General features: G+C 36.0%; 1 protein-coding gene across 1 annotated transcript in view; it reads right to left on the reverse strand.

The window, feature by feature from the left end:
• Positions 1-12,753, reverse strand: part of LOC133326228 (proteoglycan 4-like) — a 31,201-nt gene extending 18,448 nt beyond the window's left edge. Inside the window, exon 1 of the mRNA XM_061534908.1 lies at positions 12,676-12,753. Within this exon, the coding sequence (XP_061390892.1) occupies positions 12,676-12,753 (78 nt within the window). The remainder of the gene's footprint in view (positions 1-12,675) is intronic.
• Positions 12,754-13,038: the final 285 nt, after the last annotated feature.

Consider the following 13,038-nt stretch of genomic DNA (forward strand, 5'->3'; position numbering starts at 1 on the left):
AATTTATGTTGGGAACATCTTAAGATGTCCCCACCCTTGTACATGGACACACATACACACATTCATCTCTCGAACTGTATATTTCTGTCTGTGTGTGTGTGTATGTTTATGAAATTGGTGGTCCATTTCAGAATCCAACTTATGAATTATAACCACAAACAACGAGAAAAGGATTTCTTTAAGTTGGTGGTCCGTTTTCGGCATTGGCTGTCTGCCTCCTTCAGCCAGCCATAAGAACACCATGGGCAAAAGCAACAAAAACAAGAGCAGAAACAAACGAATTGATGGCCAAAGTCCGGCCAAAAAGAAAAAGTAATTCATCTTCGTTTTTGTTGACTCAACGTACCAACGCTACAAATACATTTCATGACATTGGAGAAAGGGTGGTGGTTGGTATTGAATAGAAACAGGGGAAAGAATCCTTCGGACCATCAATTGTGGGTAGTTATGGCAGCGGCGGTGGTGGTGGTGGTGGTGGTAGTGGTCTTAGTCGTATTCTGTAGCATAGACTAATAGAAGGGACATAGATGAGCACAGCAAAACCAAAAGTCGCCCACATACGAGCTCAACTTTTCTTGGCTGAGATACTGCGATACGAGCACAAAAACAATAAAACCAACTGCAAAAACTGTCCGAAGCTAACAAGAAAAAGTTTTTGTTTTGGTTTTTCCCTATGCCAACCATGGGATGGACTCCAATAAGGATAAGGATGAGCTCGCTCACAATCACACATAGATTCGCTTGTGGCGGGTCATGTTGCCGGAGACTGTGTGTGTGTGTGTGTATCTGATTGTGTTGATCTGTCTGTACGTTTTCGTGTAAGCCACAAGGACAAAGAGGTGGAGGCTGTCTTGAACGTAGCCCTGCCGCCGATGAGGGGGCCGGTGAGTGTGTGAGTGTTAGGGAGGAATCCGATTAGTAATGGTTTCGTGAACCTCAAGGCTTTTGTTTGCGTCTGCATACAGCGGAGGAGAGGCATCATTACATCAAATGTCCTTTTACAAAATATTTTTACCATAAAAAGTACAAAAAACTCACACACACACACACCATCCATGGCTTCGTAGTGGCGCCCTACAAAATGAGAAAACTCAACACAGAAGCGAGGCCAAAACACACAAACCCCCACAAAACTTCTACGTTGAGGTTGTTCTACAAAATCCAGCGAGTTTTTGTTTCCTCCAAATGAACAGACATTATCATAAAAAAGGCAACATCTAAAAATCCTTTCGTTTTGTGTTCTTTTTGTGCTCCCCAATCGAGTTCAGTGCTGCTCGAATGTACATTAAGGGAGTAGCTCATCGTGACGCACGAGACCGTTTAGATGGGCCGGAGGACGAAGCCTCGTTCTTAAGCAATGCAAAAAGGGCACCGCGCCGCACCACCACAAGCACACTTGGTACATGGGTACGGGTGCATGGAAACAAGGCCGTCGTCCGCTGTATGCGGGGGATTCAGTGTAGCCCAGTAATTGAAGAAAACATCAGCCATCATTTCCTTTCTATCCTATTCCCACTCTGTTTCCTATCGACTAGTTTTCTCTATGCTGCTTTTGCCATCGGATTTCTTGCTTCGTTCACATAAGATAACAATTTGCGCAACGGAAAAAGGTAACTTGGGTGAAGCATCCTTTTGCCATACTTCATGTTGCCAAAAATTAAGGAACAAGCTCAAAATGGGATTTCCCTTCTGTTCTCGCACCCTCGTGCAAACAGCACAGTACCCTGTGCAAACAGCACAGTACCCTTCAATAAAACGGATAATAGAAGTGTTTGGGCAGCATACCAGCAATCAAAACAAAAAATGATAGAAAGTACAAACCCAAGAGCTGCATCTCCAATAAAAAAAGAACAACAGTATCATCGCTGTTGAACGATGGATATTCTTTGACGTTAAGAGAATTAGATCATACCCTATACCATATATAACATGTCAAAAGAGGCACATACATTTCGTTAAAAAAATTGTCAAAAGCATGACTGATCAACAATTACATATTACCTACAAAAAATTCTCATCGACTTCTGTTTAGAAAATTCGACAGTCGTCTTTGATATTTTATTGCGTCCGCCGTTGTTATCTGTTATATTATTTATAGAGTTATTGCATGTTCGTTTTTTTTTTAATTTTTTAAATAGGTATTCTTATCAGTTAGGCCCATTGCACTCTCTTTTGTGGATAAGGTGAATATGGAAACTAAATTTCAACCGAAAATTCAATGCATGACGTATAGATTTTGATGATATAAGAGATAGCTGCAGAAAATATTTATGATTGAGTTATCAGCGGTTAAAACCAGATGCGCGGAGTAGAGCTCTTGGTCTAACTGCGAATCTAACCCATTTTTGACCACCTTCGGCCAAGTCTAACAACTTATGGGTAGAACCAGAAGGAATAATTATTTCATATATATTACGGTTATAGCCGAATGTTCTTCCGAAAATGTTAACACGTTTTTCTGTACGTATATAACTTTCGTATGCAGTTATATAAATCAAATCGGTGCAGATCTTCCGAAATGTTTAACTTGATTGGTGTTGGAAAATAGAGAGAGGACAAAAAATATAATTTTTTTAATTAAAAAATCCAAATTTTTAATCGAGTATCCCGTCACAACAAATTTCAAAACCATTTAAATATTTGCCTCTGTAAATAAAACGAAATAGGTTCAATATTAAAATCAGTGAGTGGAGTAGTATAGTCGGACGAAAATCAAACGTTCTGCGATTCTATATTCTGAGCCGGGCAATATATGCGATATTTGCAATCCCTTGGCCGATTATAGGTCGATAGCTCTACTTTGTAACCCTGACATATTTTCAAATCTTATTTTCCCGAGGTGAATATTTACGCCATAAAATAAAAATTTGATCACTTTAAGTTTTTGTCGATTTGATACTCGGAATATTGACCGAGATTTATATAAAAAGCGGTTCTAAATATTAGGTCAGATCCCCTTCACCGTGTAAAATATCTTATGTTCAGCATAGAATAATGGCCTCTAGAGCGACTACAAAATCTATCAGAAATCAGTATATGTCATTCAAGAGTAAATACGAGAATATTCGCCCGAGAATACATATTTTGTAATTTTTCACACAAAGGTTCATCAAAACTGGAATGCTATTTTTGTCCAGGCCCTTGCTCCGTGTGTACAATTTCATGGTGTTCGGGTCACAACTGCGGCCTCTAAAGCGACCAGAATAAAAGACAAAAATAAAGTTTTTGGCGCATTTCATCCCCTAAACAATAACGGATCATTACCAGATCCGTTAATATTTAGAGGCCAGGACCCATCACACATGTAAAATTTCGTAACGATTGGTCAACAACTGTGGTCTGTATCGTGTTTTCAAATTATGGGTCTAGGACTCATATTCATAGCGTTACAAACTCTTGAGGCTGAACAAAGCTATAGTACCCTGACAACATAGGTACGTAGGGTATAATGAATGTGGCATTGAAAACAAATAAGAATTCTTAAGAATAAATGAAAAATTTAAACAAACAAACAAATTATCATCAAATTGCTTCAAAATAAAAATTGAAAAACATGAATGAAAATGTATCAAATTTAAAACGTTAACTTAACATATATAAGATCTGAATAATGATTCCAAAAACAATCATTTTCTCTTTTGGGAATAATTATTTCATTCAGATACCGATGTTTTTCATGTTACTGTTAAAATAAAATATCTTAGATGCCGCCAGAAAACAACATTATTGCAGGACGTAACAAACAAAAGAAAATGGTCGAAATGCCGACCATCATCTGAGGAGAACTTGAATACGAGCAAAAGATAGAGTTCCATAATAAAATGTGTGTGGCAGTTGCCAACATTATTCTCCCTTCTATTCGTCTATGTTGTGGCATCGTGGTCGTTACCGTGTGTTCCTTCCTTTTTCTACTTTTTTCGTGAATTGTTCTGAAAATGGAAACGAATGCTTTTTGACTTCATGTTAGGAGGTCTAAACTAAAAGTTCCAAACTAACACAGTGAAAGGAGAGAGCAGGTGAAGGTATCGAAACGAAGTCGGTTTCAAATTTAAAGAACTTTCTTCTTTTTCCATTTTATTTTGCTGCTGTTAGGGTACTCTCGTGATCATAAATGTATATGTATGTGCACATACAACTGGCCACAACTGTGTAGCTGCCCATTATTTGTAGCTGCGGCAGTAAAGACCCTCAACTCAAGATTATTCTATGCCTTTATCCTTATTAATGTAAAGTCAATATTTTTGTCTCAAGACATCTAAAATGTAGTCAAAAATTTAACATTCTGAATGGTTTAATTTGCAATCTAGGCTCACGTTATACATTTTTAATGTATATAATAACATTTGCTTACGGCACAGTTGTACTAATGGAAGCCTCCCAACATTTAACTTGTATCCAAAAAATGCATCAAATACAATGCCGAGGGGCCGATGCAATACCTTCACCCACCTGCGTAAGGGTAAATGCGTATGCATGCGTACAACACATAATGTTTTCTTTCAAATTGCACATTTCTTTAAGAAAATTTTCTTAAAATCTTAAGAAAACCCATTCCAATTCGAATGAGGCATCCAATCAATTTCAATCAAATCCTCACACACACACACGCACACACGAAAAAGCCCAAACTGAAGCATAAGACAACAACACACTGACATGGTCCTACATCACGCATACAGTCAACTTTTCTTACTTCACTTCTAAACACACCCACACACGCACGCACTCTTTGTCGAAAGATGTAAGCCCCGAAAGAGAAAGAGATGGACACGCACACACACGCAGATACGCTCACTAACTCTCAAAAAGCAATGACTACAGCAAAAACAAAAACAACAGGGGATTTGTAGGAAAACAAGAAGGAATAATGCATTAAAACGTCTTCTGACCATCCATGGCAACAACAACAACACAAAACAAAACCATCGGCTCACAGAGACAAGTAGAAATAAAGGCATGAGGCATGACAGTGGCATGGGTCGATGGATGATAGGACCCATTACCAGATAGCAAACGGTACGGTGAGGTTTCGGGAGACATTATTGTCCTCAGCATGGCAGAGTAGTAACAACAACGACGGCAATGGCCATAATGTTCAAATAAAACACTCATTTGAGGCTTATTGTTGCTGCTGTTCAAACGAAGCACATTACGTAGAAACAAACAGTAAGACGCTGCCGAAAAGAGGTACTGACAGTTTGCCATTTAATAAACACAACTTGAGGGAGTCGGAGATTTGGGACTAGAAGGTACAAAAAGCCAAACAAAAATATTAAATATTTAACAAGCCAGGGAAAAGAAGACCAGCAAGAAGAGGGTTAACTGCTCCACTCCTTAGAAGGTGTGCAATTGTGTGTGTGTGTGTGTGCGTGTGGTTGTTTGTGTGGATATGTGTACTGTAAGTCTCAGATATTTTCAAAGAAATTCTAAGTCCTTGCCTAGAGGTAGCGAATGGAGGTTGGTATGACAAGTTTGGCACATTCAAAGTACAAATCAAATCGATACAATTTTATTTATTTATTTGTTTTTTTTTTGGAATTTGACCCGATGTCCAACTTCATAACGTACATGAAGTTATTATTTAAGGGGTCGAATAGAACAACTCTTTTTGTGCTAGAGTGTTATGCAGACAGCACGAATGAGTATGTGAGTATGTGGAATTTAATGCAGGGTTTTCAACACAATCTCGGCATTATGAAATTTAAAATAAATTAATATATGCAATTCAAAATAACTTTTATATTTATTTGCATTATTTTGAATTATCAAAAGGGACTTAAAATGACATTCTAGGACCAATTTCTGGCAATTATATATATATCGTATGATGACGATGGGAACACTTTCGACATATTTGCTACTTGCGTTGCCTTGAATTTGGGACAAATATTTTATTAAGCTCATATCACTAGTTTATATTGCATATAAACATCCCTGGCATTCCATATACACCAAAAATATAAGATTAAATTTTTTGCAGGGTACAGTCCAGGTTATTCAATTCGTTTCTAATTCTCTTGTCAGATACCCAATTTCCAGACTGGCGTCCTTCACTACACAAAATACGACATAACTGTATTCTCGTTTTTGCAAGCATATCTTTTAACATATTCGTTTTATGAATTTCAGTCCAGAAATCCTTTCGTATCGAATATCCTTACGCATCAAGCACACATTCACAACGACTCATCTATTTCACACACACGCACACACACTAGCAAACGCCCAAACTAGCATACACACTTACACAGAAACAAAACTAGTTTGAGTTTTCTTGGGCCTGAAATTCGCCAATTTCTTAAAAACGCATTTCTTTACAAAATGTGAATTTCATGCAAGGAGGTTGTACAAATGTTGTACGTCGTCTGTGTATACATACACATGTATGTATGTGTGTGTGTAAATAGGCATATACTGGTGCCTGATGGGTTTACATGCATCTTCAATGAGTGTGCAAGAATAAGCAAATTATTCTTAGTTTTTTCTTCTTTTTCTAGAAAAATGCACTTCTTGTCGTCCTTGCAGGCCCCAAAGTTTGTGTGATGCAGTTCATAGTGTGTAGATTCATTGTTGGATCTGACCAGCATACCCAACCTACTCAAGAAATGCAAACTCTTGTCTAAACTTCAATATCTGGGAGAGAATATTATTATAGGTCTAACATACAGTAATGGCTGTGCCGTGCGTATGTATGTGTCCAACAATACTGTTGCACATCCTTTTGCATTCCTGCTTTTTCTGTTGACCAGAAACAAGAAAGGAATCCTAGCATTTGTATACAAAACTTAGCAATGGTGTTCCTAGGGATATGCTTTCGGTACTCTTTTCCTTGGCTAGCTATTGTTGCCATGCACATTCGACGTCGTCCCCTACTCCGACCTCCACTACAGAATCTAGGAGCAGAGGCTATGATATGTCTTCACACTGTATTTCTTATTGCCATGTCTTTTACTTAAAAGACACATTGGTAGTTTCTTGACTTTCTCCGGGAGTATTTTCTAATTTGAAATTTTCAATAAGTGAGTTGGGTGTTGGATTGAGGAAAAAAATATTTTAGATCCTTGTTCATGTCACTCACTTGATTTCTAAAGGAGCCTTCTAACAACTGTCTTGGCAATAAACTCAGGCATTTGCTATTTCTACTGGGAGTTAAATAAATTAAGAAAAGCTTTAACATGCATCCATTGCAAATGAGCTGCATTCATTGACCGGTCATACCTCTCACCTGCCCGTCAAGTGGGCAGTGAAATATAATTTTAGATCAAAGTAGATGAAATATGAATGCTGAAGTCTTTTCGATTGGGTAATCATAGGCTGTTTAAAAAATACTGGAATATAAGGGGAATGGGTTATATGGAAACAAGGGGAATGGGTTAAATGGAAACAAGGGGCACTTAACTTTGCAATTAGATGCTATCATTTACTCGTTACTTCTGTCGAGACAAAAAGTAGAAAATCAGTTGTTACATAAGAATATAAGAAATCGAATATGCAAAAACCCATTTCAAATTAAACAATTCTGCCCCCCATAACTTAATATAAAGAATACCTTCCTTGCTGTTAATCTTAAATGGTGGTTAACGTTTTTCCGAAACAAAGCCCCGTCATTTATTAATTTTTGTATGAAGTTATTAATTCTAAGAGGCAAACATGTAACGAATTTTTCGCCTTAAAGTCTTGAAATAAATATCCAGACCATTTGTGATCCTTGCATTTGCGTACTCCAATTCTGTAGTCTAAAAGCCTTGGTTTTATTTTTTTTTTTTTTTTATTTTTGGTTTCTGTATTGTATTTGATCTTTGTCTCGTTCTCGCTGTTGTTTTTTTTTTAGTTTTCTCAACTCTATCCATTCTACGATAGTAGGCCTTGTACTTGGATGAAATGTTCAATCAGTGTTAACTCTTTGTTTGGTGTCTGGCATGCAATTGACGAAAAAGCCAGAAACAACTAATTCTATATTGAACAGATACCCTTCCAACGAAAATATCGAGTGGACGCTTGAAACCATCCCCAAAGAATAATAGAATATTACTCTATATTCACTTGGCCTACCCTTAGTGTAAAACTACATGGTATAAAGTGACAGGTATTCGTCTGTTGTCATCCCTCTTCATTTTGATTTAGCTATTTGTTTTTTTTTTCATATTTCACAATTCCATTCGGTCGTATTGAGGTACAAAAGAAAATGCGAAAATTTGACCATCAGGTCGATGAATGAATGAAGTAATGCTCAAGAGCTCATTGTTGTCTCCGTCGTTTTGCTTTAATTTTTCATACTTCCAATCTCTAAAGTAAAAGAAAGCGCCGTTCATCGTCAGTTCTAGTTAAATTTATGTAATAACGGCGATGTCTGATTTCAACGTTTCGCTTTGTGATGTCCCCAGTTATATAAATCGTTTGTAGTTCGTTTTAGATATCGTTTTCTTACATAAAAATTGGATTTTCATCTGTTGACATAATTTTTTTATTCACGTACCATATTTCTGTTTTCCTTTTGGCTTTGTTTTCTTAATGAAATATCTATCCCCGAAATCAAAATGTGTTGTTGTCGTCATTGCTATGACTTGGTCTACAATTAGGCTAAATGGAGAAGAACCATTTCGTGAAGTGTGATGTATTAATTGGATACCTCGGGATCATTGTAAACGATGTAGGTTGGCATATATGACGATAAAAAAATTCGACAATAAATAGCTTCAATATAAATTAAAAAATAATATGCAAATTAAGAAATTAAATTTTGGGGTTTCTGAAGAATGTCTTATGCAACAATTCTCAATTTATTTGTAAAAATGTTTTCTTAATTTCCTCGAGAAATCACAATTCATCGCTCGATACGCAACAAGCTGGACTTTCGTTATGTTCCTATAAACAATAAGCCTTTGATTCCGCGACAATAAGCCGAAAAAACCGAGTTCTCAACTCAATTAATAGAAGAAAAGCTACTTTTGAAAAACTGGGTGTGGCAGCTGTTCTAAAATCCATGTCGACATTTTTTTTACAAAACAACGGGTCAGCAAAATATCGACCGCACATACAACACACTTAGGTCAATATTATATTTCAAAACGTTGCCCTAGGTTAGGGCATATTAATTTGATGTTGTGTAAATAGTAACAAAATTAAAACTGTGCACACAATACATAGAGTTAACAAAAAAAAAATACTAACCAGCTATTCCATGTATGGATTTGTTCCACCTGTGGGTAGGGGTATGACATTTTTTAGGCATAAATATATGAGTGTTGCAAAAAATGACCGAAACAAAAACAAATAGCATAACAACAACTACAACAACAAAAGGCGGATCCCTTAACAATATAAAATATGATATGGAAATTATTTCACTAGCGCCAGCACACAACACACACACACACATCGATAAACACGAGTAAATGCATGTAGATAAGTGTGATTGTGTACAAAGGGTGCATGCGAGCGAACTTTGTGCTCATGGGGATCCATCGAATATGCACATTATCCAAAATCCAAAACAAAAAATGACTAGAGTTGGATGCAAATACGAATACATTAAATTGTATGAGTTTATATACCTAAACATATACACATAGAAATATATTTTATTACAACTACATACAAATCGTTTTATTTCGCATGCATATAAGTGTGTGTGTGTATGTATGTGAATGTATGCTTAGGATTCCAAATAACTACCGCTTCAATATAAAAACAACAATATTTTATATAAAAAAATGAAATAAAAATTATTAGAGGGCGTGAGGTGACAATGCTAACCGAAACACCAAACAAATCAATGTATAAGTTAGCTGGGTCACTTCATTGTTAGTTCTTTTCACGATATTCACGAAAACATGCTAATGTTTTTATTTTATTTTTTTCCACTCCAATAAAAAATTGTGGAATTTTGAATGAATAATGACTAAAATAAGTCCCGTTACTCCAGTTGATATCCCTATTCTTAGTATAAAGCGCCTGTGTTATTAAACAGTTACCAAGTTTCAGTACCAAATTTGAAAAATATTCCTACACAAAATTTTGACCCTTTGTTGGAAAGTACCAGAAGAAGTGGCAGATATCTGCGAAGTTTCAACATTTTTCAATTTGTAAATTGTAATTATTCGTTTATTTTTATTTTTCTTTATTCAAAGTGGGAAGAAAGATTTCCATGTACACGAGAGTGTACACGACGGACATACAATTGTCTGAAACTGATTTGGTGCAGACACTAAGGGTCCACAACCTATACTCCCATGTGACAAATTTGTACCAAGTATGGATCAAAACGGTTAAACCGTTCAAGGGTTATCGTGCTCATCAGTCAGACGGACGGACGGACGGACATACAATTGTCTGAATCTGATTTGGTGCAGACACTAAGGGTCCACAACCTATAATCCCATGTGACAAATTTGTCTCGTATTAAAGAGTAGTGTCAGGAGAACCACCCGATTTTTCGAGCAACCTTAATAAAAAGGCTGTAAATGAAAACCTCAGAATTCTAAGAAATGAATAGTAGTAATTCATTATTAAAAATTCATTATTGATAACATATTTCCAGGGTTTAAAATGCTAACGTAAAAATACCCTAACACAGAAAATTACAACATTGCTTGCTAAATTTTAACACTGGATTTACAATCGTTAAGCAGTGTTGAAAATGCAGAATCAAAAAATATTAGCATTATTAACTTTAACTAACTATATATTCATATTTCGTTGCCGATGAATAATCAGTCATAATACTTCTGCCAAACCTAAATCATGTTCAAAAATGGAGATTATCGAAACACGCCTTCAAGTACCTTTCCTACATTTGGTCAAAATTTTGCTTAAAAATAAATGTATAATATACTGCGAAGGGATTATCCGCTTTGACTCAAACTTTTTTTACTAAAACTCTAACATGTTCGAAGGTGGGAATTATTGGTCCTTTTGTTCTGGTAACTGCCCCACAAAAGGTCCATATTTTGAAAATTTGTAAATATCTTATAATGGGAATGGTGTAACCTATGCACATAGTAATAGTTTTGTTTTACTTTCTTCTAATACGAAGCTTATAGAGTATAGAGTATCCGATTTGACTCCAACTTCGCAAAAGTATTTTTTACCAAAACCTGATCGTATCCAAAGATACAGCATATCGGTCCACTCTTACTGGTAACTCTCCTAAAGTTTTAAAACTTTAAAAATGGCAATTTTAGATACATTCCGACAATAGGTTCTATGGATAAAGGCAAAATGGAAAAATAAGTATTTGCGGAGATACATTATTTTTTGGGACTTCGAGCCTTTTCTGTAGCAAAATTTGTTTGTTGTTATGGTCTTAGGTGTTTTTCTTACAACTTTTCTCTCATTATATTTCTTAATTACTGCAATAAATGTATACTTTTGTACACAGTAAAAGTAAAAATGTCGTTAAGTTTTTAAAATCGATCGGGTCTGCCAAGAGAAAATGAAATATAAAACTATAGGCTGCTATTGGAAATTTTGGATAGGACTTGTACATACCGAAATCCTGTAATAGTCAAAAATTGGCGGTACAGTTTTATGGAGGCTATAGCAAATCGCGGACAGATATCGATAAGTTGTTGTTGTAAGGTTGGACACCCAATAAGAACACAAAATATCGAATTATAATCTATTCGATTGAAAAACGTACCCAAAATTCCCAAAACACAGAATATTGATACTTTTTGGTAGGGAGATTTTGTACCCAATGAGAGTTCCAAATATAAAATTACAGTCAATTCGTTTGAAAAAAAAGATGCCCAAACCTACCAAAACTCCGAATATTCGGGATAACGTTATATGGGGGTGACCTAAAAAATTGACCAATATTGATTAGAAGGTTTGCTACCTCAGTGCCTAAAATACCACATTATAGCCAATGTGGCTGAAAATCGTGTTAAAAATTCTCCCGCTGGCTGTTCTCATGTAAAATTCGAGCTAAGCTCAGATGCTATGAAATAAAAAAATCTTTTCATTTGCTAATTTAATCATTATGCCAATATTTTTAGCAGTTGTTGGGTAAAGTTAGTGGTAATATTTTCTGTTGCTGTATTTTAAAGCTTGAATATTTGCAATGACTTTGCTACAGTTCCAGCCCGAACTAAAATAGTGTTTTATTTAAATACACCATACACACATCGTATAACAATTTGTTCAGGATGTTAAGTCGTGCAATTAATGTATGTCATTAATAATAATACCAAAAATATAAAATAAGGGAACATTTATTTTTCCCCAATCATGGATAGCCCATTGCAAAGTTAATGATTTAAAAGAAAAATACAATCTTGGTTGCATCTTTAGCGAGATTTGCGTACAGTTTTTTGTTATTGTTTTGCAATGCACCAGCGTTTTCGATTCAAATCGGAAATGATTATCCACAAAGTTTTGATGCTATTATATTATCTATCCATCTATACAACTACATGCATATATGTACGTTCATATGTGTGTGCGTGTGTGTACATTCAAAATACATAACGAAACTTTCGCTCGCACACAGTCATATATTTGTATGCTAAATATGGGTGCAAACCCATGTCCGTATATAAGTGGCCATTGATATCCACAAATCCACTCACCCCGATGGGGCATATATAAATATATTTTAGTTTATCACCAAAGGTGGTATATTCCGCCAAATAAAAAATGGAAGCCCTACAACAAACACCCACACACACATACGGCGAGGGTCACAGGTTCAATGGTTTCGGTTAGAAATGCATTTAATGCCCCGGCACCCGGTGGTGGCGGTGCTTGCATTTTTTCATATCACTTCTTTGTGTAGAATCGGGGTTTTTTGTTGCATTTGTTTCATCAGTAGCATTCTGCGCCATCAAAACTAAATCAAAAATGCGTATGAGGAATGAGCTTTTGCACTGGTCACTGGGGTACTGGGCACATAATACACATACACATATAATACACATACGGGCACATCCACACACACATAGAGACAGGGCCCAACTAGGATGCACCAAGCCCCATGATGATGTGCAATGCAATTGTGTCGAATACAAAAATTGCATTAAACTCTAAAAAATACAA

Source organism: Musca vetustissima, unplaced genomic scaffold (genome assembly GCF_032173495.1).
Source record: "Musca vetustissima isolate MV318-11 ecotype Yass unplaced genomic scaffold, APGP_CSIRO_Mvet_v1 utg3129, whole genome shotgun sequence".
Classification (NCBI taxonomy): domain Eukaryota; kingdom Metazoa; phylum Arthropoda; class Insecta; order Diptera; family Muscidae; genus Musca; species Musca vetustissima.